The sequence below is a fragment of the Gorilla gorilla genome, chromosome 14 (genome assembly GCF_029281585.2).
Source record: "Gorilla gorilla gorilla isolate KB3781 chromosome 14, NHGRI_mGorGor1-v2.1_pri, whole genome shotgun sequence".
Lineage (NCBI taxonomy): Eukaryota > Metazoa > Chordata > Mammalia > Primates > Hominidae > Gorilla > Gorilla gorilla.
In genome coordinates this window covers 91,853,084-91,878,323 of record NC_073238.2, presented here as the reverse complement: position 1 = coordinate 91,878,323, position 25,240 = coordinate 91,853,084, and the positions used below count along the sequence as shown (strand labels likewise).

The 25,240-nt window shown below is 35.3% G+C and overlaps 1 protein-coding gene across 20 annotated transcripts in view; it reads left to right on the top strand.

Annotated features, from left to right (window-relative positions):
- Positions 1–25,240, top strand: part of MYCBP2 (MYC binding protein 2) — a 283,201-nt gene that overhangs the window by 142,969 nt on the left and 114,992 nt on the right. For all 20 annotated transcript variants that reach the window (XM_055360105.2, XM_055360102.2, XM_055360098.2 and 17 more), the window contains 12 exons: positions 2,786–3,007; positions 4,388–4,579; positions 6,757–6,963; positions 8,105–8,236; positions 10,378–10,556; positions 13,221–13,363; positions 15,140–15,240; positions 15,913–16,131; positions 17,998–18,223; positions 19,160–19,278; positions 20,010–20,097; positions 22,595–22,644. In XM_055360105.2, coding sequence (XP_055216080.2) covers positions 2,786–3,007; positions 4,388–4,579; positions 6,757–6,963; positions 8,105–8,236; positions 10,378–10,556; positions 13,221–13,363; positions 15,140–15,240; positions 15,913–16,131; positions 17,998–18,223; positions 19,160–19,278; positions 20,010–20,097; positions 22,595–22,644 — 1,878 coding nt within the window. The remainder of the gene's footprint in view (positions 1–2,785; positions 3,008–4,387; positions 4,580–6,756; positions 6,964–8,104; positions 8,237–10,377; positions 10,557–13,220; positions 13,364–15,139; positions 15,241–15,912; positions 16,132–17,997; positions 18,224–19,159; positions 19,279–20,009; positions 20,098–22,594; positions 22,645–25,240) is intronic.

The following is a 25,240-nucleotide window of genomic DNA, read 5'->3' as shown; positions in this document are numbered from 1 at the left end:
CACAACCTTTGTAAACCTTTATGCACCGAGTCACAGAGTTTCACAACACCTGAGGCAAAACACTGACAGAACTACAGGGAGAAATAGATTCACATTGACAGCTGGGGACTTTAACACGCCTCTTTCAGTAATTAATAGAGGAACTAGGCCAAAAAACTCAGCGATGCAGATTTGAACAGTACTGTCAACCACCTTGATCTGACATTTACAAAACAGGATATGAAACTGCAAAATACATATTCTTTTCAAGTACACATGATTTTTAAAAGAAATATTTGGGACCGTTCACTAAGGTAGATCATATGCTAGACCATAAAATGTCTTAATAAATTTCAAAAGATTAAAATGTGAAAGAATATATTTTCAGACCACAGTAGAATTACAGTAAAAATCAGTAGCAAAGGATATCAAGAAAAAGCACCAAACATTTGGAAAATGACAGCACTTCTAAGTAAGCAGTTGATCAAAGAAGAAGTTATAAAGGAAATTTTAAAATGTTTCACATAGAAAGATAAAAACATAATATCAGAATTTGTGGGATTTAGCTAAAGCATTGCTTAAAAGAGATCTTTATACCCTTAAATGCTTATATGAAGAAGAAAGGTTTAAAATCAGTGACCTAAGCTGCTACTTTAAGAATCTAGAAGGAAAAGCAAATCTAACCCAAAGTTAGAAGGAAGGAAGGAAATAATAAAGATAAGAGCAGAAATCAATGAAATAGAAAGTAGAGAAAATTAACACAGCTAAAAGTTGGTTTTTTGAAGAAAAAAAGTCGGTAAACTCCTAGCAAACCTGATTGGGAGAGAAGAGAGAAAGAAAAAACATGAAATACCATAATCAAAAGTGAAATAGGGGTTCGCCGGGCACGGTGGCTCATGCCTGTAATCCCAGCACTTTGGGAGGCTGAGGTGGGTGGATCACTTGAGGTCAGGAGTTCGAGACCAGCCTGACCAACATGGCAAAACTCAGTCTCTACCAAAAATACAAAAATTAGCCAGGCATGGTGGTGCACAACTGTATTCTCAGCTACTCGGGAGGCTGAGGCACGAGAATTGCTTGAAGGCGGGAGGTGAAGGTTGCATTGAGGCAAGATTGTGCCACTGCACTCCAGCCTGGGTGACAGAGTGATACTCCATCTCAAAAAAAAAAAAAAAAAAAAAGAAAGAAATAGGGAACATCACTATAAACAACTTAATACTGGTGAATTTTTCAGCCGTAGAGGAAGTTGACAAATTCCTTTAAAAATATGATTTTATCAAAACTAACACATTAAGAAATAGAAAAATCTGAATTGCCTCATATCCATTTAAAAATTATCAAAAACTTTCCCACAAAGAAAATTTCAAGTCCGAATATTGTCATTTATGAATTCTGTTAAACATTTAAGAAAGAAATAATGTCAACCTTTTACAAAGTCTTTTGGAAAATATAGGAGGCAACACTTCCCAACTAATTTTATGAGTTTAGCTTTATCCTATACCAAAACCTAACTAAGATACTACAAGGAAAAATTACAGATGAATATCACTCAGAAACATAGATGCTCTTAAAAATATTATCAAACCAAATTGAATATGTAAACAATATATCATAACCAAGTGGGATTTATCTTAGAAATGCTTAGTTAAATAATTGAAAATCGATGTAATTTACCATGTTAACTGAAAAAAGAAGGCAAATTGATGATTTCCTCAATATAGCTACAGGAACAGTGGTTGATGAAACTAGCAGTTACTCAATGATGAAAACCTCTCAGGAAAGTAGGATATAAGGAAACTCCTAAATCTGATAAAAAGATATTTACAAAAAAAATCTTCACTAACAACATCCCACTTACTGGTGAAATCCGAATATGCCCCTAAGTTTGGAAACAAGACACGTGGTATCTACACTCACCACTTATATTCAGCAGTGCACTGGAAGTCCTAGGCCTCCCCGCCCTCCTTTGTGAAAAAATCATTGTCATCACTAATGCATCCCAGGCAACTTTGCATCCATGTAGCAGAGTAGTATATTTTACCACTCAATTTCCAGGGGCAAGATTATTGCCTGGACTAGTGCACAACTTAGTTACTCTCTCACTCTGAACCTTCCCAGTCTGATATGGTTCTTTTCTTCTTTGCTACAGAACAGGCTAGATTTAGCAAATGTTGGTTTAACATATGGAATGTTACTCTGCTTTTATGCTTAACTTTGTAACACAGATGTTTGAAGGACTAGGTAATATGTACACAATTTTGTGAATTAGGATATCCTGTGTTGGCTTTAATGCTTTGTTATAAAATTTTATAAGTATGCTACTAATTTTTCTTGGTAAATTATGGAATGTGATAATGTAATTTTGTGACCTTAGCGAAATGTGCTTGTAATAGCACAGATTTATAATTTGCATCATTTATTATTTGAGAAAAATAGTCTCAGTCCTTATTGAAAATACCTTAGATACATTCTAATTGGGGCCTTTTTGGCATCTCCCTTTGAAACAGTGCTAGAGAGTACTGTGATTGTGAGGATATGAAAATATAAAAATGCTCATTTACTGGAGGACAGGAGCCTGATTTTTCTTGACCAGACTTAATTTTTCATCTTCGTTGAATAGAAACTTAAACAATTGTTTTTTAATATATAGATGTAGTATTATTCTATAACAAGACAATTTAAATGACCGAGTGACAGAAAATTTTGGCATAATTTAAAAGATGGTTTACCTTTTATATATTCAGAAACTTAGATTATACTGATGCTATATTTTTTGGTTGGGGGGCCATATTTTTGTTTTTAAAAGGATATCCAAGAAGCAAACTTCAAGACATCAAGTAGCCGACTCCTTGCAGCTGTTATGTCAGCTCTGTGTCACACGTCTGTTAAGCTGACTTCCATCTTCCCTATTGCTTATGATGGAGAAGTATTACTACGATCAATTGTTAAACAAGTTAGTACAGAGAACGACTCAACGCTAGTTCATCGTTTTCCCCTTTTGGTGGCACATATGGAAAAACTCAGCCAGGTAGGTCTGTCTCTGAAATCTTTTATACAGAGGCACTAAAACTCTAAATGGTTTTATTTATTGCCTCTTTTATACAGAGGCAATAAAACTGTAAACACACCAAGCTAAGCGTGTTTAGCTTGGTGCTTATTCTTCTCTATTTTTAAGTATATTTACAAAATGATTATTTTTAATATTTTTGAAAAATGTTCATATTTACCTATAAAATGAAGTTTTTTTGCTCTAACGGTTTAATCACTCACCTTTAAAAAAATTTGAGTTATACAATGAATACCTACATATTTGTTTTTCCTGAACCATTTGAAGGTAAGTTGCAGATACTTTACATTCTAATATAATATTTTAGATTTCTAAGATAGAACAATAAGAAAATAAAGGATTTTTAAAATATCTACTTAATAACACTTTGGTATATTAAAATAAGCACTGTAAATAATAGGTATAGGAAACATTCACATAAATCATTTTCATGCTGGAAATCAGCTAAATTAATCATCTTTTCCCTTTTTTCTGAAAAATAAAGTATTTTTCCTTTATTGAGACTCTGTGACTTCTTGAAATTTTTCTACCGGTAGGGGTTGGAATTTTCTTATCTCCACTTAGGAAAACAAATACAGGAGAAATTATAAAACTACATAGGAATTATATGTGTGTACAAAAAGAATTTTGTTAAAAAATTGATTTACACAGACTAGAGTTGCATTGCAGCTAAATATACTAGAATTTATTATCTCAGATTAAGATCTTGTCCTATAGAAAAAGCTTTTTATTTTTGTTTTTTAAGACGAGCTCATTCTTTCACCCAGTCTACAGTGCAGTTGTGCCATCGCAGTTTACTGCAACCTCAACCTCCTGGACTCAAACGATCTTCCCACCTCAGCCTTCCAAGTAGCTGGGGCTGTAGGCACATACCACCACACCCAGCTAACTTTTTAAAAAAACATTTTGTAGAGACAAGGTCTTACTATGTTGCCCAAGCTGGTCTCAAACTCCTGGCCTCAAGTGATCCTCCCATCTCAGCCTCCCAAAGTGCTGGTATTGCTGACACCATGCCCAGCCAAAAAAGCTTTTTAAATGGAAAGAAGTTTTCTGTCTGTCATATAGAATTGTAAATTGAAAGTTAAATAAGAGAATAAAATAGGACTCAAAGCTAATAAAAATATTTTGTAAATGTATGGTACTTTGATACACAGAGACAGATAATTCAAAAAAGAACTTCTAAGTGAAAAGTGGCTCCACATATAACCAGAAGGATTTGTAGAAATTGACCCTGATTCAAGTCTGAATTTTAAGAGTATCAGAAAGACAAGGTTTTCAAATTGAGTACTCCTATGAAGGAAAATAAAACAATACCTTAGAACTTTTTCTTATGTATCGCAGAGTGAAGAGAATATCTCAGGGATGACAAGCTTCCGTGAAGTTCTGGAGAAAATGCTGGTCATTGTTGTGCTACCAGTCAGAAACAGCCTGAGGAGAGAAAATGAACTCTTTTCCTCCCACCTCGTCTCTAACACCTGTGGATTACTGGCCAGCATTGTCAGTGAACTGACAGCGTCAGCCCTGGGATCTGAGGTAATACATTATATTTTGACACTGGATAAAAAGCACATGTGTAAGTTTTTTACACAGTTTCTTTTTTCAACTATTTTGGCTTTGTGGAAGCTAATTTCAGATTGGATTAGCAACCCCAATGCACTGTTTTTCTTTTTTGCCTTTCTCTCTACCTCCTACTTTCTCTGATTTGTTACTTCTCTCTCACCAGTTTACCCAGCATCCACAGGAATATAAAGTATACATTTTCCTCATAGAGCAGGTTGTCATCTGCCCCATTGCACAAGCCCACCACCATGCCCCGTGAAAAGCAAAGATAGTTCTCACTGCTGGAAGATGGGTAACGTTGCTGAAGTCAGGCCCTACTCATAGTGCACACATAGTGTGGGAAAGGTAATGAGGTTTAGACTTCAGCTCTGCCCACTCAACTGACCCTAGAGAAATACATACTTAAAATTGGAATAATAATTTTTATTTCACCTCTATCACAGGTTTTTTGAAATTATAGTAAAATATACATAATATAAAATTTGCCATTCTAATCATTTTTGTGTGTACAGTTCAGTGGCATTAAATGCATTCACTTTGTTGTACTTAGTTATACATTATCACACAGTTTTCAAAGTATCAAATATTATATTTGAGAAAATCACTTTGAAAGTGCCTTTACATTTTGTAAAGTAACATTATTTTATTCCATTTCACTGCCTTACTCTTTCTTATAACTTAACTGAATGTTTTGACTGAATTTGGGGAATGTTTCTGTTTTTTCCTCCTAAAAAACAGACAGTAGATTGGTTTGGAAAATCATGTCCTAATATGAAATATCTTACATCATTCAAATGAATGTTTAATAATCAGCATATATTCAGTGGCCCTAGCTCCCAAGTTCTTGTCAAGGAACTTCTTTTCTCTATTTTACTTTTATAATTCCTAATCTTTGCTTTTTTTTTTAAATTTATTTTAACACCTATTCTGAATTAACCCATCCAATATATACACATTATTGATTAATTGTGACAGTTTAGCCTTTAGAATTTCATTGTATGAAATTCATATGTAAGAAATTCACATACATGTGGTTCATCGCATACACTTGAGCTAATTTTAGTCTCTCATCCTGGGAAGCACTTTCTAAGTTTCTTGGTTAACTTTGAGTTTGGCCTCAGAGACGATTGAAGCCCTTGTCAGAAATTTTTTAACTTTTTACATTTACTCATTTAGTCCATAATACCTTCCTTTGGTAGTATACTCTGCAGGATGCAGGAAAGTCTGTAATGTATAGATCCCCTTCCAAAGTTTACTAAAGAGTTCTCCCCTTTAAACTTACCTTTCCAATGAAAAGGAATACCAAAAGTTACAGGGTGCCTGGTATACAACTTTGGGAGTTCCCGCAGGTCCTGGCTTAGAGATGAATATTTCTTTCTCAGAGAAGTTTGCAATTTTTGTTAGAATCATAAACTTCCATTTTTTTATCTATTTAGTCTCCCAAAATTCTGTAGCCAACTTAGATTAGAAGTAGGCTTTGTAAATAAAAAGAGCGATTTCAACCCAAAGTAAGTTCTCTAATTCTCTCTAGTGAAAGTCTATAATTAGTATAGTTGCACATGTGTGTGTGTACGTATTCAAATACTGAATGCTGTTACAAAAATATCACTGTATATATTCGTAGTATTCAATCTTAGGGTACAGACCATTTTCTTCAAATGAAGTCTTACTTGCAAATTCACAGGTGAGAGGAGAGAGGACATAGTCTGGTTGAAGAGGGGAACCATAAATTTACCTCTTCCTTGCACACCTATCTCTGCAGAATTTCTAGAGCTCTGTGTTGCATAGTTTGAAAACTGTTGATCTATAGAATTTCGATGAAATTTTTAGCATCTCTTTTCAAAGTCTGATGATTTATTCATACATTATGACTGATAAGACAAGCTTGTACTTCTGACATTACAAATTAAGTGGAAAGTATAGTTTCATATGGCTAAAGGAAGAAAATACTGTCAAGTGACATTGATTTGTGAATTTAGAATGATAAAATCTGGTTTTATTGTGAGTTAATCTCTCAGTAGAACATACCTTTAGGAATGTTTATATCCACTTATTAAATAAAGGTTATTTTATTAGACTTCTTAGAAACCTTTGGGTGGTTTTGTTAAAGGTGTACCAACTACTGATGCAATTGCTTTTATTGTTCACAGGTTGATGGACTTAATTCTCTTCACTCTGTAAAAGCTAGTGCTAACCGATTTACAAAAACAAGTCAGGGCAGAAGTTGGAACACTGGGAACGGGTCCCCTGATGCAATCTGTTTTTCAGTAGACAAACCTGGAATAGTTGTGGTTGGTTTCTCTGTCTATGGAGGAGGTGGAATTCATGAATATGAATTAGAGGTGTTGGTTGATGATGTAAGTATCACCCTTTTAGTATTTATCCTGATTAGTGGGTTGTGTATCAGGATTTACCATTGTCATAGTATGATGGGTCCATACCTTCAGGGGTTTACTAGATCAATCACTGATGAATGACACTAAAGAAATTGAAAAAGACTGGCCACAGTGGCTCACGCCTGTAATCTCAGCTCTTTGAGAGGCTGAGGCAGTTGGATGACTTGAGCACAGGAGTTCAAGGCCAGCCTAGGCAATATGGCAAAACCCCATCTCTACGAAAAATACAAATATTAGCTGAGTGCAGTGGCGCACCCCTGTAATCCCAGCTACTCTGGAGGCTGGGGTGGGAGGATCACTTGAGCCCGGGAGGTTGAGGCTGCAGTGAGCCATAATCATGCCACTGCCCTCAAGCCTGGGCAGCAGAGTGAGACCCTGTCTCAAAAAAAAAAAAAAAAAAAAAAGGAAAGAAATTGAAAAATAATGATTTTACCTGATTGCTTGTGTTCCATCTTTCCACCTTGGGTCACTACTGCTTCATATTTTTTGTACTTTCAGAAAGAGAAAGATTTAAAGTAGAATTAAAGACTAAAAGTGTTTAGCTAAGTCCCTGATGACAAGTCTTGAGTAGTTTTTTTTTTTTTTATATTGTCATTTTTCAAGAAACACAATGTTGAGATGGACTATGTCATAGAGTACTAATGGGTGATTCTTAGTGAAGATAGTATTTATTGACTGATTCAGCTATATCTTTCTATATTCTCTAAAATTAAAGTACCTGAGTTTTATTAAAATGGGACAGATGGGGTAGCATGTAAATCATTGCCTATTAAATAGCAAGTCTATCTCTATCTCTAACTTGATTCCTTTCACTAGTTAATTTGAATTTATTCCCTACTTCGTTAGGCTTTATAAATGTGAAGAAGTAGAAATAGTTTAAGTCATCAGATGAGAAAAGCTTATTTATGTTGTAGTCTTCTCAAGAAATCACATAAAAATGTATATAGTACCCTCAACTTTTTCTTTCGTATGTATGGGAAAATACTAATGGCTAATTTTATATTCAAGAAAATAAATTTTAAAAATAATAATTATAAATCAAAATTGTTCATACAATAAAATTAAGAGTCTGGTGGAATTTTTGTGTTTCATTTTTTTTTAGAGTGAACATGCAGGAGATTCAACTCATTCCCACAGATGGACATCTCTGGAATTAGTGAAAGGAACGTACACAACGGATGACTCACCCAGTGATATAGCTGAGATCAGACTTGACAAAGTGGTTCCTTTAAAGGTAGTTTCAACTGAATGTTTCTATTGTGAATAAGAGGTATTATTATGTAGTTAAAATAGTGAAGAGTATTCCATGAATTTTGTTTGTTACCTATAGCTATTTGTAAGTTATCCTTTATATGGTACTTAGATATTTATGGAGTACCTACTACGTACCTAATGTTGTACCACATTATATTATATTTTTGCATAATGTTTCTTAAAGTCAGGAGTAGTAGGAAGTTTTGTAGTCAAACAGACTTAGCTTTGGATACCTGCTGTTCCACATGCTGGCTTTAAGACACTGGCAGGTTATTATTTAACCACTTTGAGACTTATCTGTAGATTGGGAAGAATAATACCTGCATTGTAGTAGTATTGAGATTAAATAATGGAAATAAAACACCTGCCTTAATGTCTAGCACAATATGAAAAATAAATATTAGCTCCTGTCTTTTCTTCTCTTATTGTGCCCTAACTCATTTTTTTTTTTTAAAAAAAAGTGTTTTTGTTTTGTTTTGTTTCTTTATTTTTTTTTAATTATTATTATTATTATTATTTTTTTAGATGGAATCTCACTCTGTCACCCAGGCTGGAGTGCAGTGGCGTGATCTTGGCTCACTGCAACCTCTGCCTCCCGGGTTTAAATGATTCTCCTGTGTCAGCCTCCCGAGTAGCTGGAATTACAGCCACGTGCCACTATGCCCAGCTAATTTTGTATTTTTAGTAGAGAGGGGTTTCACTGTGTTGACCAGGCTGGTCTCGAACTCCTGCCCTCAAGTGATCCACTCCGCTTGGCCTCCCAAAGTTCTGGGATTATAGGCGTGAACCACCGCGCCCAGCCTATTTTCTAACAATATTTGGCAAAAATAGAGGAATTTTACCACATCAAAGTAATTATAGATGTTAAAATAAAATTAAAGTATTTCTGAATTCAACTGAAATAAATTTCATTATAGAGCAGAATTTTGGATAAGATCGGTACATGAGAGGTTTCATCAGGAAGAATTTAGATACTGAGAAACCAAAAAGCTTTTATTGTGAAATTTATATCATGGGTCATAAAGCATTAGTCTATAGCTCACATTTTAAAAGTACAGTGCATTACATTTTGGACAGCTTTTTTCCTATGGATTTTTTTTCTCATGTCTGTTTGCCTATATATTTCTATCTCTGAGTTTTTCTTAAAAATATAATAGACTCACCATTTTTTTTCCTCACATCTAAAATTATTTTAAAAGTTAAACTAGTCAAGGAAAAGTATCAGCTTATGCAATTAAAATCCCTTATTGCCGGGCACAGTAGCATACACCTGTAATTCCAGTACTTTTGAGACAACAGGGAGGGAGGATCACTTGAGCTTGGGAGTTTGAGGCTAGACTGGGCAATATAGTCAGACCTTATCTCTACAGAAACACCTTAAAAAATTAACTGAGTGTGATGGAACGCACCAGTGGGAGGATTGCTTGAGCCCAGGAAGAGGAGGCCACATTGAACCAAAATTGCACCACTGCACTCCAGGCTGGGTGACAGAGCAAGATCCTGTCTCAGAAAAAAAATATATATATATATATTTATATATAAAATATATATTAAATATATATTAAATATATAAAATATATATATTAAATATATAAAATATATATTAAATATATATTAAATATATAAAATATATATATTAAATATATAAATATATATATTTAAAATATATATATAATATATATTATATATTATATTATATATATTATATATATAGTATGGCTAATATTCTAGCAGTAAAATTAAGAGCAGGCACTAGTTACATTGGTTGTGTTCAGACCTAGTTCCATCACTTACTAGCTGCGTGACTTTGAACAAGTTACTTAACTTCTCTGAACCTCAGATTCCTCATCTGTAAAATAGGGATAGTAATGATACTTACCTCATGAGGTCATTTTAAGGATTAATTAAATTCCATAAAGTACTTAGGACAGTTGCTTTTATGCAACAGGTGTTCAGTAAATGTTAGCCGTCATCATGTTTGATTCATTAAAAACATTTAATTATATCATCTGTAAATATGACAAAGAATTTCAGTATATTTGCCTATTTTACTGCTAGAGTTCTTTTTGTATATCCTCCGTACATTGTGAATAAAAGATGTTTTACATCTTTATAATGAAGGAAAATGTTAAATATGCTGTGCGCTTGAGGAACTATGGAAGCCGTACAGCCAATGGAGATGGAGGAATGACCACAGTTCAGTGCCCTGATGGTGTGACATTCACATTCAGCACGTGCAGCTTGAGCAGTAACGGCACAAACCAAACCAGAGGACAGATCCCACAGATACTCTACTATAGGTGGGTGAATGTATAGAGATAACGGAAATACTTTACAGTGGTAGAACATACACAGTCTACTACCAGGTAAAATTGCTAACTGGATAATTATAATTAAATTGTACAGTGTATCTTCTTAGCACATACTTGTACAAATTCATATAAAGAAATCTCATTTTAATATATAAATTCAATGTTTGCTACAAAAGTTATATTTTTGCTGTTATTTCTTCAATATCATTGAAATGTTTGTGCACTGGGCATATGTGCTGTTGCTGTCACTCTATAATTTCTGGTCTGCAATTTCAAATTTAAAGGATATTCATTTCTTTTTATAAAATACCTCGAACTAATGATCAGATAGACTGTACTCAGATAGTGGTGTTGCCTTGATCCTGTTATCTAGTCACAGAATATTTTGATGTCTGTGAATCTTGGACCTGCCCCCTGGGGCCCTAGAATATATAATAGTGTGTTTCTTATAATGTTTTCAACAAAAACCATTCCTTATGTAAACCTTGGAAAATAAAAGAATGATAACAACCCTTGGGTTAAAAAAATCTTTTAAATAAACTTTTCTCACTGAGTCTGAATTTTTCTTGTAGCGGCAAAGCTGGCGTCTTAGGTACTCATGAGTACCATTTACCACATTTGTCCTCAGCCTGACTTGGCATTAAATCACTGAATTTCCATGTCACTTTCAGAGGCTTGCTGCTTCCTCTCTTTCCTTCATAAAGAGTCTAGAGATGGTGCCTAGGTAGATAGTATAAAATAATTTCCCTAGATATAGATTTTCTGCTTCCTCTTTCCATGAGAAATAGAATAGAAATAGCAGGCAGTAAATAGCTATGTAGTTCAGTGTTGCTGCTGAAATACAAAAGCTGTCTAGTCTTTTGCCCCAGTCAAGAAAAACTTTCTGTTACATAAGCACTATAATAAATAGTACATTATTCTCTTTCTTAAACTATGGATTAAAAACTCTGTTATGCGTAAGAGTTACGTGTTTCAGAAAGCTGGAGAACCACTAAGAGCATCTGCCATCCAAACTTTATATCTTATACAAAATACAGTGTTTTGAGTATTTTCATGTTTTCTATTAAGCTTTAAATACCCTTAGCTTTACATTTTTTAAAAATGAAAAATATTAAAGTCCTTTAGTTTTAAATACCATCCTGCTCTGATAGCTCCCAAGTTTACATCCCTAGCCTTCATGACCTCTGAGCCCTGGACTCCAGGTCTCTCTTCTGACATCTTCATTTGGATGACACTAGTGGAGATGTTGTTAATTACTGTGTGCCAGGACATGCTTTGAGTGTGTTACCTGTGTTATTTCACCTTGTCCTCGCAGTAACCCCAGGAGGTAGGTACTTTCCTTATCCCTGTTTCACAGATGATGGAACTGAGACGCTGAATTGTCCAGAGTCACACCTCTGTTAAGTTATGCTACTGCGACTTGTAGGCAGGAAGTCAGATTTCAGGTGATACACCCTTAACCAGAATGCTGCACTTTCTCTTTAAGGATGTTCGTTATAGTTGGCTAGTAGACATCTGAGGTTTCATGTGGCTAGAATATTCATCTCCCTTCCACAGTTACAGCCAGACACCTTGGAGTCATTCTGGACTTCTCTTTCCCTCATACTTTACACCTAGTTCATCAAGAAGTCCTGTCAGCTGTACTTCTAAAATGTCCTAAATGTGACCTTTTCCTCTATTTCCATATTTAATAGTCTAGACCAAGCCACTGCAACCTCTACCTGCTAACTGTAATAAGCCTCTAAACTAGTCTCCCTCCTTTCACTATTGGTCTCCTACAATCAGTTCTCTACAGCACAGCCAGAGTGATCTGATAAAAATATAAATCATACCAAGTTCCACCCTTGCTCCAAACCCAGCTTCCCATTCTCATACCAGTATAAAATGTAAAGTCATTATGTGGCCTACAAACCTTACACAATTTGACTCTTGTTTCCCTTCCCACCCATCACGCTTCACTCTTTCTCCTTTTCTTCCAGCCATACATGTCTTCATTCTGTTCCTTTAATTCACCAGTGTGTTCCTTTTGCCCTGACAGTTTTCCCTCAGCTCTTCGCATGGGTCTTTAAAAAAAAAAAAATTCAGGTCAGCTGGGCGCGGCAGCTCACTCCTATAATCCCAGCACTTTGGGAGTCCAAGATGGGTGGATCACAAGGTCAGGAGTTCGAGACCAGCCTGGCCAACATGGTGAAACCCCATCTCTACTAAAAACAGAAAAATTAGCTGGGCGTGGTGGTGCATGCCTATAATCCCAGCTATTTGGGAGGCTGAGGGAGGAGAATCGCTTGAACCTGGGAGGCGGAGGTTGCAGTGAGCCGAGATCATGCCACTGCACTCCAGCCTGGGCGACAGAGCAAGACTCTGTCTCAAATAAGTAAATAATTTAATTAATTAATTCAGGTCTTTGTCAAATATGAGTTCCTCGGAGAACTGATCTTATTTAAAATAACACCCTTCACTTTATGCCCTATGCTGCTTTGTTTTTCTTCAAAGCCCTTATCATTCCCTATAATTATATAGTTGCATGTTTACTTTTTTAACTTTTAAAAAGCTATAAATTAAATGAGGATCTCAGATCTAGATATGATTTCTGGCACTGGATCATGTTTTACTTACCATTGTAAAATAATCTCATGTTTGCTCATGCTACAGGAGTGAATTTGATGGAGATTTACAATCCCAACTTCTGAGTAAAGCCAATGAAGAAGATAAAAACTGTAGCAGAGCATTGTCTGTTGTAAGCACTGTCGTTCGAGCCTCTAAGGACCTCCTGCACAGAGCTCTTGCTGTGGATGGTAAGATTTTTTCTTTCTCAGTAGTCATATTTTAGATTCTTTATTCACTAAATTTTTGCATAGAATTATTGAAGAGGCGCCTTCTATTATACAATTTTATAGAATCTAAGTGTTATTTATAGATCCACGCATGCATTAATTTTGGATAGGTCACACTGTCCATACTGTAATGGAGAATTATTTAGAATGCTCAAAAGGAGTTACTATATATTCTTATTTTCTTAGTTAATTTAGTAAAAGAAAAATTGTATTTGTGTTAAACTGGGTCTTTATTCTTCTTTTAGTAGTCAAAAAGCTTTTTCTTCCCCTCTGTTCTTTTTCCAGTAATGTATCGCTATCCACCCAAGACTCTGGGGTACCCTAACCATCTCCTCAGAGGCACTTGTCTAAATTCAGCTCTATGAGTTTTTCCATTGGAATCTCTCTAGTTTGTATTCTCCTCTCTTTCAGTTCTTCTCCTGCTGTCATTTAGACTGCCATGGTGCAAGGACATTTCATTTTTTAATATAGGGTTAATATCCCAATAATCTCACTGCTGCCTTTCCCCCATTCTCCATCTAGTTGTTTAGTTATTCTTCACACTGGCAGCAGAGTTATCATTATGAAAACATGGTTATGGCCGGATATGGTGGCTCATGCCTGTAATCCCAGCACTTTGGGAGGCCGAGGCAGGCAGATCATGAGGTCAGGAGTTTGAGACCAGCCTGAGCAACATGGTGAAACCTCATCTCTACTAAAAATACAAAAATTAGCCAGGCGTGGTGGCAGGTGCCTGTAATCCTAGCTACTCAGAAGGCTGAGGCAGGAGAATCGCTTGAACCCAGGAGGCGGAGGCTGCAGTGAGCCGAGATCGCACCACTGCACTCCAGCCTGGATGTCAGAGTGACACTCCATCTCAAAAAAAAAAAAAAAAGTTACCTCCACCTCCTTATTGTATAACATTAATTCCTAAACCTAGTTTAACATCAGAACCACCTGGAAAGCTTGCTGAAAATAAAGACTATTAGGTTTATCCCCAGGGCCTGAAGCTAGGCTAAAAAACTATTTTTTAAATAAGTGTGCAGCCTGTTTTGATATAACAGCAGACCTAGGAATCAGTATTTGGGAGAATAATTGGCTTATAAAATAAAGGTCTTCACAGTATAGGCTCAGCTTATCTTTCCAGCACCATGTTCATGGATAACTGACTAAAATGTTAATCAGCAAAGTGCTTTTCTTGGAAAAACAGAAAGCAATGTAGCTTAATAACGGTAAACATTTTTGGAGTGCTGAATATGTGTAGGTGTTGTTCTAAGTGTTTTACATATATTACCTCATTTAATCTTCCCAACATCCAAATGAGAGGAATACTGTTGTGAACCTAAGTTACAGAGTAAGTAATTTGCCTAATGTCACTGATACAGCCATGTTTGGTGCCAGAATGGTAATTTAAAATAAAGACTCCATTACCCTAGGTTCTGATTCCAGCTCTATTATTTTACAGGTACATGTACTTATGTATTAAGTATTTTGGGTAAGATACTTAAACCCTATGTGCCATGGTTTTCCTTTCTGAAAATTGGGAATAATAAAAGTATCTTATTGTGAGTATTAGTTGAGATAAGGCATGTATTCTCAAAAGCCTTTAGAATAGTACCAGGCCCTTGACAAGCACCCAATTGGTGTCAACTATAGTTTCGCTCAAAAGAGCAGAATATAGATTTAGTACAGCATGTATGCAGTACAATGAAATTACCTTCTGACTATAGTTTTAATGCCTTTTATGCCTTTTTTTAGCTGATGACATTCCAGAACTGCTGAGTTCTTCCAGTCTGTTTTCCATGCTGCTCCCCCTTATTATAGCCTACATAGGACCAGTAGCTGCTGCTATTCCCAAGGTGTGTAATTTAATTCTATAACTTTGAATGTTTTTTTTAAAATATCTTTTTTAAAAAAAAGACTTTGTGTCTTGTCTTTACAAAAACTTGCATCTTTGAGGCATCTGGGATATAGGTAACAAGCAGAGATAGATCTGCTAATTATTAAACTTCTCTCTTCTTAGTATTGTTTACTGGATTGCTGTGCTTATTTGTTGGCTTTACATTTGAAGAATTTGTGAATGGGAAATAGATTTTAGCAATTTTAGAAATATGATATGTAAGGAAAGATTATGTTAACTGAGGTTTTTCAAATTTATGAGGTTGATGCCAAATGGTCTTCATTAATAACAATAGCAATGTTAAAGGATAAGAGTGTTTTAAAATAGTGACATATTCAAGAGATGGAAGAAATGATAAACTATTGATTCTTTGGCATAATTAAGTAAAACCTGATTTACTTCAGATCATTAAAAAACAAGTGTTTAAAAATATAGATTTAGATATTGTCAGGTAACATCTAAGATAAATCTTTTTTTAATCAATTGAAAGATTTCTCTTTGGACAAAAACTTAACTAGTGGAAAATTTAGATGGAAATTGTTATTAGAGTAACCAACAATTATTGTAATGCATAATTTTAGAACCACTTTCACGTGTATCTCATTTAACCATATTTTTATATGTGTACTAGGTGGCTGTAGAAGTCTTTGGCCTTGTCCAACAATTGCTTCCGTCAGTTGCCATTTTGAATCAGAAGTATGCACCACCTGCCTTCAACCCTAATCAGTCGACAGATAGCACCACAGGAAACCAGCCTGAACAGGGCCTCTCTGCTTGTACAACCTCCAATCACTATGCTGTCATAGAGAGTGAGCACCCGTATAAACCTGCCTGTGTGATGCATTACAAGGTAGGCACCGGTTCTTAGTGTGATTCGAATGTAAAACTTGGCATGAGGTTCTGATGATATCTTAAAGAATGCCTGGCCTGTATTTACGAGTGTATTTTCTTTTATAGTATTTACATATAGAGAATCAGCAGGTGGTTAGGCACTGTTGGATATATAAAATAATTTAAGATGGAATTTTTATCTCAAAGATGATAAAATTTTATTGGTTTATGAGAGTTGTTCTTAAATCTTCCTACAAGTATAGTGTGGTATATAATGCTAAACTTCATGCTGTGATTTGCAATAGTAGTAGATATAAGCATTAACAGTTTTAAATTGTATTTTTTGAACTAACGTTATTTGTACCACAGCCTGAGCTCTGAAAATTTACAACCCCAATGTAAGATTTAAAGTAGTCTATACATAATGTTAAAAAAACTATGTATAAAATGTTTATAAATTTAATGTTATTAGAGAGTATTCAAAATCCGTATTCTTTGTTTTTTCATTGTATCATGCAAATTAAGGAAGAGAAGGATAAACTTATATTTTGTGTGCTTGTAAAATATTCCACTTTTCATGGTAGAAACTATTAAGCATATAGAAGTAAACAAGCTAGTACAGTGCACTTGTTTATCCATCATCCCAGATTCAGCAGTTTCAACTGTTAGTCAGACCTGTCTTATTTATTCCCAACCTACTTCCTAACCTCCTATATTGTTTTAAAGCACATTTATGATATTTATTGATACAATGTCTCCAAAATATAAAGACCCTTAAATATAATCATAGTATTATCACATTGAAGAAAACAATTTAATGTCTTCAAACATCATGTAAATTTTTAATAATTTGAGTTAGAATCCATATAAAATCCATACATTGTGATTAGTATGTCTCTTAAGTCCCCTTTAATCTTAAGTCCCTTTAAATCTATAAGTCTCCCTCTGTCTCTCTCTCTTTTTGTTCCCTTCTATTTGTTGAAGAAACTGGATCCTATGTATTTGTTAGATGGGAGCCTCTTCAGCTTACCTGCTGGTTCTTTCAGACACCCCTCTTGCAGTCATTCCTAGCTTCCTTGCTTTCTGGTAGGATAAGATGTTCCAGGCTCCCTTTATATGTTTGATGCCTCAGACTTGGAACTAACCATTTTTTCAAAGTGTCCCGATTTCTGTTATACATACACACACATGTTATATTTATATATGTGTATACATAAATGTGTATATGTTTATGTATAGATAGATTTATGTGTATAGTTTTTTAAAGATAAAATACCTCATGAGTTTATACTGTTGATACTAATTCAAATAAGGACCACAGACACACCTCAGTCTCCTTTCTGTTATATCTAAAATTCCTATTAGTGACACTGGGAATATCAGAATTAGAAAATCATTAAATTATTTCATTTTGGGTGTGTGTGTGTGTGTGTGTGTGTGTGTGTGTGTGTGTGTGTGTGTGTGTGTGTTTTGTCTTTGAAGTATATCCCATCTAAGTGTATGTCAAATTACTGTGTTTAAAGTAAGTTGGAATGCTCCCTCTCTGCATGATTATGCGTTCATTGGATATACACTTAGAGAGTCATTTATTTTATTTTAGATTTTAGGAATTGCTTTTTAAATTTGGATTTTGTTTTATAATTCTTTACATAATTACATACTTTGAAGTCAAATTTATGAAACAAATCTAGCTTTTATCTCTGTCCTCTTTACTCTGTTCCTCCTTCTATGTCATAGGTAACATTTTGTTCTATTTTAATTTTGTAGTTTATCCTGTTGTGTCATTTAATAAAAGCATAGACACACACACACACATACAGATGCAGATGTGTATGTTTGTGTATATATATATCTGTATTCATGTCGCTTTGCCTGTTGACCTCAGGTGACATTCCCAGAATGTGTGAGGTGGATGACAATCGAATTTGACCCTCAGTGTGGTACTGCACAGTCAGAAGATGTCCTTCGTTTGTTGATTCCTGTCAGAACTGTTCAGAATTCAGGATATGGACCAAAATTGACATCTGTTCATGAAAATCTTAATTCATGGATAGAATTAAAGAAATTTTCAGGATCCTCTGGGTGGCCTACTATGGTTTTGGTGTTGCCAGGTAAGTTTTTTTTTCTTCTGTTTTATGTGGCAAAATAAGTGCATTTATGTATATTTAGTAAGGGTGTATCATTGAAAATGTTTATCTAATTTTTAGAGAAATTTATTAAAGACCTACTATGTATCTGGATTGCATTCGAGGAATAAATAAGGTACCCTGGGCAAGGGGCACAGCCTGATCTGAGTTTTGGAGAAGACAATGTTTTAAGGATTTTGTGAAAAAAAGATTAGCTTGAGCAAAGCAGTGTGTTAACGTTGAGGAGTAGCTAGCTGTCTGTGTAGTTGGGTCCAAATTATAGAAAACAATGGATTAGATCTTTCATTTTCCCAGGAAGCGCTCAATTTTCAGAACTTACCTAAGGACTGAAGTCCTTCCTTGTAAGAGAATTCATAAACCACTTTCTTGTGTGAAGAGAAACTATGTTTTAAAACTTATGGTTTGTTGCATTCTTAACCAGTTAACCAGGACTACTCTTGTGATCCTTCAAACTAATAGGCAATTTCAATTCAGAAACTTCCTCTTTCCACTCTGACTTGCCTATTTGTTTGTTTGTTTGGGAAAAGATCAGAAAAAGCCACACTCCAGGGTAGAGGATTGCCCACTTTGAAAAATAAAAAGGCTAACCTCAGTATTTGACAAATAATTGAAAAATGATTGCCCATGTAACTGAAGTATTTTATTAAGCAGGGGAGTTTGATTATGAAAAAAAGTAACAATTCATTTGCGATAGACCTGTTGTTTCTAGTGTTATTTTTGGTACAATTTCCTCAAGTAGATATAGGAACGCTCCCCGCCACAAGTCTATTTAAGTTATGTAGTATATGATTTGTGTTTTTACCTATCTTGTGATGAAAGAGAAAGTCCATTGGATAAAAGACAGAGAAATTTTTATAAAATTGTTTTAGAGTTTGAACTCAATTCTGGCATTTTTATTAGGAAATGAGGCCCTTTTTTCATTGGAGACTGCATCAGATTATGTGAAAGATGACAAAGCTTCTTTCTATGGTTTTAAGTGTTTTGCAATTGGATATGAATTTAGCCCTGGACCTGATGAGGTAAGAATGAATTATCTTTTCATTCTTTTAAGGAAGATTGTGTTTCTAAGGGCTAGTGAGTTGTGCTTCTAACTGACTTAAATTGTACTGTTGCCTCTATGCGAAAAGTTGGGGCCAGGTGCAGTGGCTCACACATGTAATTGCAGCACTTTGAGAGGTGAGAGAATCCCTTGAGGCAGTTTGAGACCAGCCTAGGCAATATATCGAAATCCTTTCTCTACAAAAAAAAAAAAAGAAATTAATTTTAACCTAGGGGTGTGCAATTCTAAATATTTTGTAGTTTATGTGCAGTGGTCTGTTTTGCTACTTTTAATACATGAAGAGGATGGAGTTTGTGCAACATGACCCAGCCTTTGAAGTATAGTTATACCTGCCCTGAACCTGCTCAGTTGGCTATACCTTTCTGAGTAAACAGTAGAACCTGTTTTCAAAAAGGGGCTATCATCTTGTCTAAATGTTTTAAATCATACAATAAAATAAAACCAATGACAAAGTGGACCAAAGTCATGAATGAACAGTTATTTGAACAATGAACCTTTAAACCTGAACCTTATAACCAGCCTGAGCCACAACATTGAGTACTGAATCTCATCTACTCTCAATTTAACCATTAGCTTCACATGCTTCCTTCTCATTTCAAAAGTAATGCTTGAATTCAAATCACATTTTGTTGATAATCCGTATTATCATTCAAACATTTTTAAAGCAGCAAATTTTATGCAATTCCATAGGGAGTCATCCAATTGGAAAAAGAATTAGCCAATCTTGGTGGGGTTTGTGCGGCAGCTCTGATGAAGAAGGACCTAGCACTTCCTATTGGTAAGTGTGGCCAATACTGGATGTTTTTTGATAGGGTTTTATTTTGTTTTGTATGTATTATAAAAGGTCTGAAAATAGATTTGCAAAATGAATTTTGTAATCTCATATATTCATGAGCAATAACTGCTTCATGTACTGGTAATTTGAGTTTGTTTAGAGACTGAAGGGTATCCTCTGACCTTTTTTAATTTACACACGCACATGGACACCCTTTTTATGCATATACATGCTTTGAGCCAGGCAGTGGGTATAGTGTGTATATTCAGCCAAGCACTGAATATATAGTATTAAACCAAAAGTTCTAGATATTTCTTAAATATTCTAGTGGAAATATCAAGTAGACAACTGAATACTCATTGTCTAGATCAGAGAACAGGTCAATAGAATTGTAATTGAATATGATCGTTATTTAAAGACATGGGACTGTATGAAAGATATTCTAGAGCAAGTAGATAAGAAAGAGAAGATAGCTTAGGATTAAAGCTGTGACTTTTCAAAATTTCAAAGATGCACAGAACAGGAAGAGGAGGCTGCAGATGAGACTGTGAAGGAACAGTCAGTGAAGCAGGAGAGAAACCAGGAGAGGGGATGTTCCTGGGATTTTTGCATGCTCTGAGAAGTGAATTAAAATCTATCATTGGACTTGAAGACTTGTCGGTTGCTTGTATATGCAATAAGAAATATGTTAGCAAAATGAGAGAACTGTAAGTACTTTCAGAGTAGAGAGGGATAATGGAAAGTAAGGAAGGGCGGTCCATTTGAATATAGGTAGCTCTTTAGAAGAGTTTTTCATTGAAGCAGAACAGAGATGAGGCAGTGGCAGAAATGGTACTTTTTTATATGGAGCAAATTTGTATGATATACAGATTAATCTATAATCAAGGGAGTAAAGTTGAAAATAAAAATGCTTACTGATTCTCTAATGTTTATACATGGTTTAAAGTTTTATTTTCTTACCCCCCCAAAATCCATCTTTACTCCTTCATTGAAGATTACTCTTCCCACCGTTATTTTTTCCTCCCTTTTCTTCCTCTGCCTTTCCTTCTTTATTCCCTTTTCTCTTCCTGGTCCCTTTTATTCTTCTCCATTCCTTTTCTCCCACTTAATATTGGTATATATGTACGGAAATGAGACCTTGTATTCTAGCCACATGAGGAAAATTGCTAGCAACCTATTTTTGTCAATAGCTGTTAAATTTTACATTATATATACTTTTTGACGTAGAAAATTTTTATACATACTTGCACAAATACTCAAAAAGTGTATGTTGAAGGATGAATTAATATAGCAGTGCTTGTGATTGTAAAACCTAGAAACAACCAAAACGTCTTTCAGTTGGGAACTGGTTAAATAAGTAATGGCATAGCCATTCAATGGTAGTCTATGCAGCTCTTTGAAAAAGTAGACCTATACAGCCTAACAAGGAAAGCTGTCCAAATTATACTGAGAAAAGCAAGTTGCAGAAGAAGGTCCCATTTTTGCATACATTACTCTGTATATTACAAAAAAGTATGACACGCCTGTAATCGCAGCACTTTGTGAGGCCAAGGTGGGTGGATCACAAGGTCAGGAAATTGAGACCATCCTGGCTAACACAGTGAAACCCCGTCTCTACTAAAAATACAAAAATTAGCCGGGTGTGGTGGCACATGCCTGTAGTCCCAGCTACTTGGGAGGCTGAGGCAGGAGAATCACTTAAACCCGGGAGGTGGAGGTTGCAGTGAGCCGAGATCGCACCACTGCACTCCAGCCTGGGCAACAGAGTGAGACTCCATCTCAAAAGAAAAAAAAAGAGTATGTTTATGTGTGGTTGAAACACATATACCTTTTTGGTTTGTTTGCACACCAAGTTTCTAGAACAACACATAGGCTGTTGACACTGGATAGTTTTAAGGGAGCATGGCACTGGTTAGAGGTTTAGAATTTTTTGTTCTACACTCCTATACAATTTGAGTATTTCCCATTGAACAAGTATTACTTTATTAGTAACATTTAATAATTAAACTATCAAAGAAAGATCAATAAATAAAATATGTTCTATATTAACTAATAGAGGAGAAAATGGCTAGGGGATGCAGTCACTGCCTTATATTTTTCTGTGAGTCCCTGTCGTTTACTAAAGTCATAGCTCTTCTGTAAGGCAACCGAAATATAAAGGCCCAGATCTGAAATAATTTGTTCCCTCTTTTTTTAGACAAAACGAATACACTAAGTTCAGAAAGTATACATTTATATTCATAAATGTAGGATATATCTTTGGCAAATCACCCATGGATGCTTCTTGAGTATTGCGTTGATAATTGTAGTATATTCCCACTGGAAGTATCTTATATATTAAACTGTATGCCACTGGGATTTTTTCCAGAATCACAAATCTTTTCAATCTGGAATAGCAGAATTATTTTTTTTAAAAAAATGTAATGAATGCAAAGGACTAGAAAATTAAACTAAACTAAATATTGACATATTTTAGTAAAACTCTTTATTTACACAACAGGTAATGAATTAGAGGAAGACCTTGAAATTCTTGAAGAGGCTGCATTGCAGGTATTGTCCCAAATGTTTTAAGGATAAACTTTGTACATTAATTTAAAAAGTATTATCACTCAGATCAGCCTATTTGTCTTGACCATTGGGTTCATTCATTAAGTACTTCACTTTATTCATTGGCATTATAGAGATAAATAACTTATAATTGCTCCCTTTGGTGGGAGAAACCCATATGAGCCCTATGTATTTGGTGGGTAATTGACTCTGGAGTTAGACACAAATCCTTCGGGAGAAAAAAACAAGTGCCAAGGGTGCGGAGGATGGCTTGCAGAACTGTGGCCATTTAAATTGCATCTTGAAAGAATTTGTTTTTCTTTTTTTGCCTGCTAGAGAAAGGGGAAAGACATTTCACAAAGGATGTATAGTTGTGTTATAAGAAGCAGCAAAAGGTGAGGTTGGTACAGTTGGTGAGCTCAGTCTGTGACAAACCAGTATGTCATATTAAGTGGTTAGGGCTAGTTGCCTGTAGACAATTGGGAGCCATCATTTGTTGTTTTTATTATTGTTTGCTTTACCTTTTTTGCTCGTTTAGGCATTAACTAGCACATTTGGCACTGAATGGAAATACATGAGTACTATATTTCAGCGCAGTACCCCCTTTGGATCTGTTACGTCAACCCAATATTTCTCAAAATTGCCTAGAGATGACTACATTGTTTTCTTACTTCATTAGTCTGACTTCAGCTAGCTAGTAATCTGTAATAGGATGGAAATATCAGAATCTGTAGACAGCATTTGTCAAATTGTAATACCTACTTAGGCCAAACCAGAGTTTCTGATGTACTGCTAAGTGAGCCCCATTGGATACCACACACTGAGAACATCAGTGATGGGGAAAATTTTGCATCTAGCCATGGTGTGAAGATAGAAGAAAAGTTGAGAGTCTCTCAACTGGATCAGTGGTACTCAGACCCTAGGATGTGATAGATTTGTAAAATTTTCCAAAAATATTTTTCCTGAGAACTTATTAAGTAAAAACACTCTTTAAAAATGTACTACTTTTTATCAGCAATGTCTTATAAAATAAAAGACATTTTAATAGCCCCAGATGGAAAGGTCTTAGAATGGAAGACTCTGTTTTATCCTTAGTTTTTCTAATTCTGCCATGGATCAGAGAACTTTGGGCCCACATTTGGAAAACACCAATTTAGATCATACTTATTTTCTATACTAGGTATATGTAGTTAGTAATAGTGATTTAAATAATATCTGTAGAGCACTTCATAGGTTTCAGCATCTTTAATATTATCTCTCTGTTTTTATAATTACACTTTGAAATCAATATTAGGTCTTGCATCTTACAATTATAATAACTGAAGCTCAAAGAAGTTTTGTGACTTCTTGAAGACTCAGATGGGAAACAAAGGCTGGTGCCCAGACCTTGTAATTGCTGAGGCTAGTGCTTTACATTTTATTTATTTCCTGAGGTGAATTAATCAAAGCGGTAATAATGAAAACATTTATTTCATCTTTGTCAAGCACTATTTTAAACATTTTGTGCATTTTTAACTCCCCACAGCAACCCAATGAATTAAAAAGTTTTATCTCCATTTACAAATGAGGCATAGAGCATTTAGGCAGTTCGCCCACGATCACACAGCTAGTGAGCAACTGCACTGGGATTTGTTCGCTGGCAGTTTGGTGACAAAAGAAATCCCGTCTCATTAGCTGGGCGTGGTGGCGCATGCCTGTAATCCCAGCTACTCAGGAGGCTGAGGCAGGAGAATCGCTTGAACCCGGGAGTCGGAGGTTGAGGTGAGCCAAGATCATGCCATTGTACTCCAGCCCAGGCAACAAGAGTGAAACGCCGTCTCAAAAAAAAAAAAAAAGTTTGTGATTTTGAACACTGTCTTCTGATCATAGGGAGCTGTAGTGTTGTCAGTAATGTTAAGATACGTCTGAGTTTTAAAAAGCCATTGGCATCTTATGTGTATTCCTTTTTTAAAGTTAAATCTTTGTACCTTAAGATTCAAAAATAAAAATAAATTCAACAGATATATAATAAACAATATGTGTCAGGCAACATTCTAGGTGAAGGAGAACTATCAAAGAGTTTCTATTAGTCCATTTTCACACTGCTATGAAGAACTACCTGAGGCTGGGTAATTTATAAAGAAAAGAGGTTTAATTGACTCACAGTTCCCTACATGGCTGAGGAGGCCTCAGGAAACTTACAATCATGGCAGAAGGCAAAAGGGAAGCAAGGCACGTCTTACATGGCAGCAGGAGAGAGAGAAGGGGAAAGGCCTACACACTTATCAAACAACCAGATATTGTAAGGACAACAGCAAGGGGGAAGTCTGCCCCCATGATTCAGTCACCTCCCACCAGGTCACTCCCCCAACGTGTGGAGATTATAATTCGAGTTGAGATTTGGGTGGGGACACAGAGCCAAACTATATCAGAGTTCATATATGGTTTATAATTTCAGGGATTATTATGGTATATAAGGTGTCATCTAGACCAGATATGGAGAGATCTTTATTATGTTATTGTTCAAGAAAAAAAAATGATGTCCCAAATTGCCTCTTTTTGGCATGTAAGGTAGTTATTCTGATAATCTAACATGTATTAAACACTTACTATTTGTTAG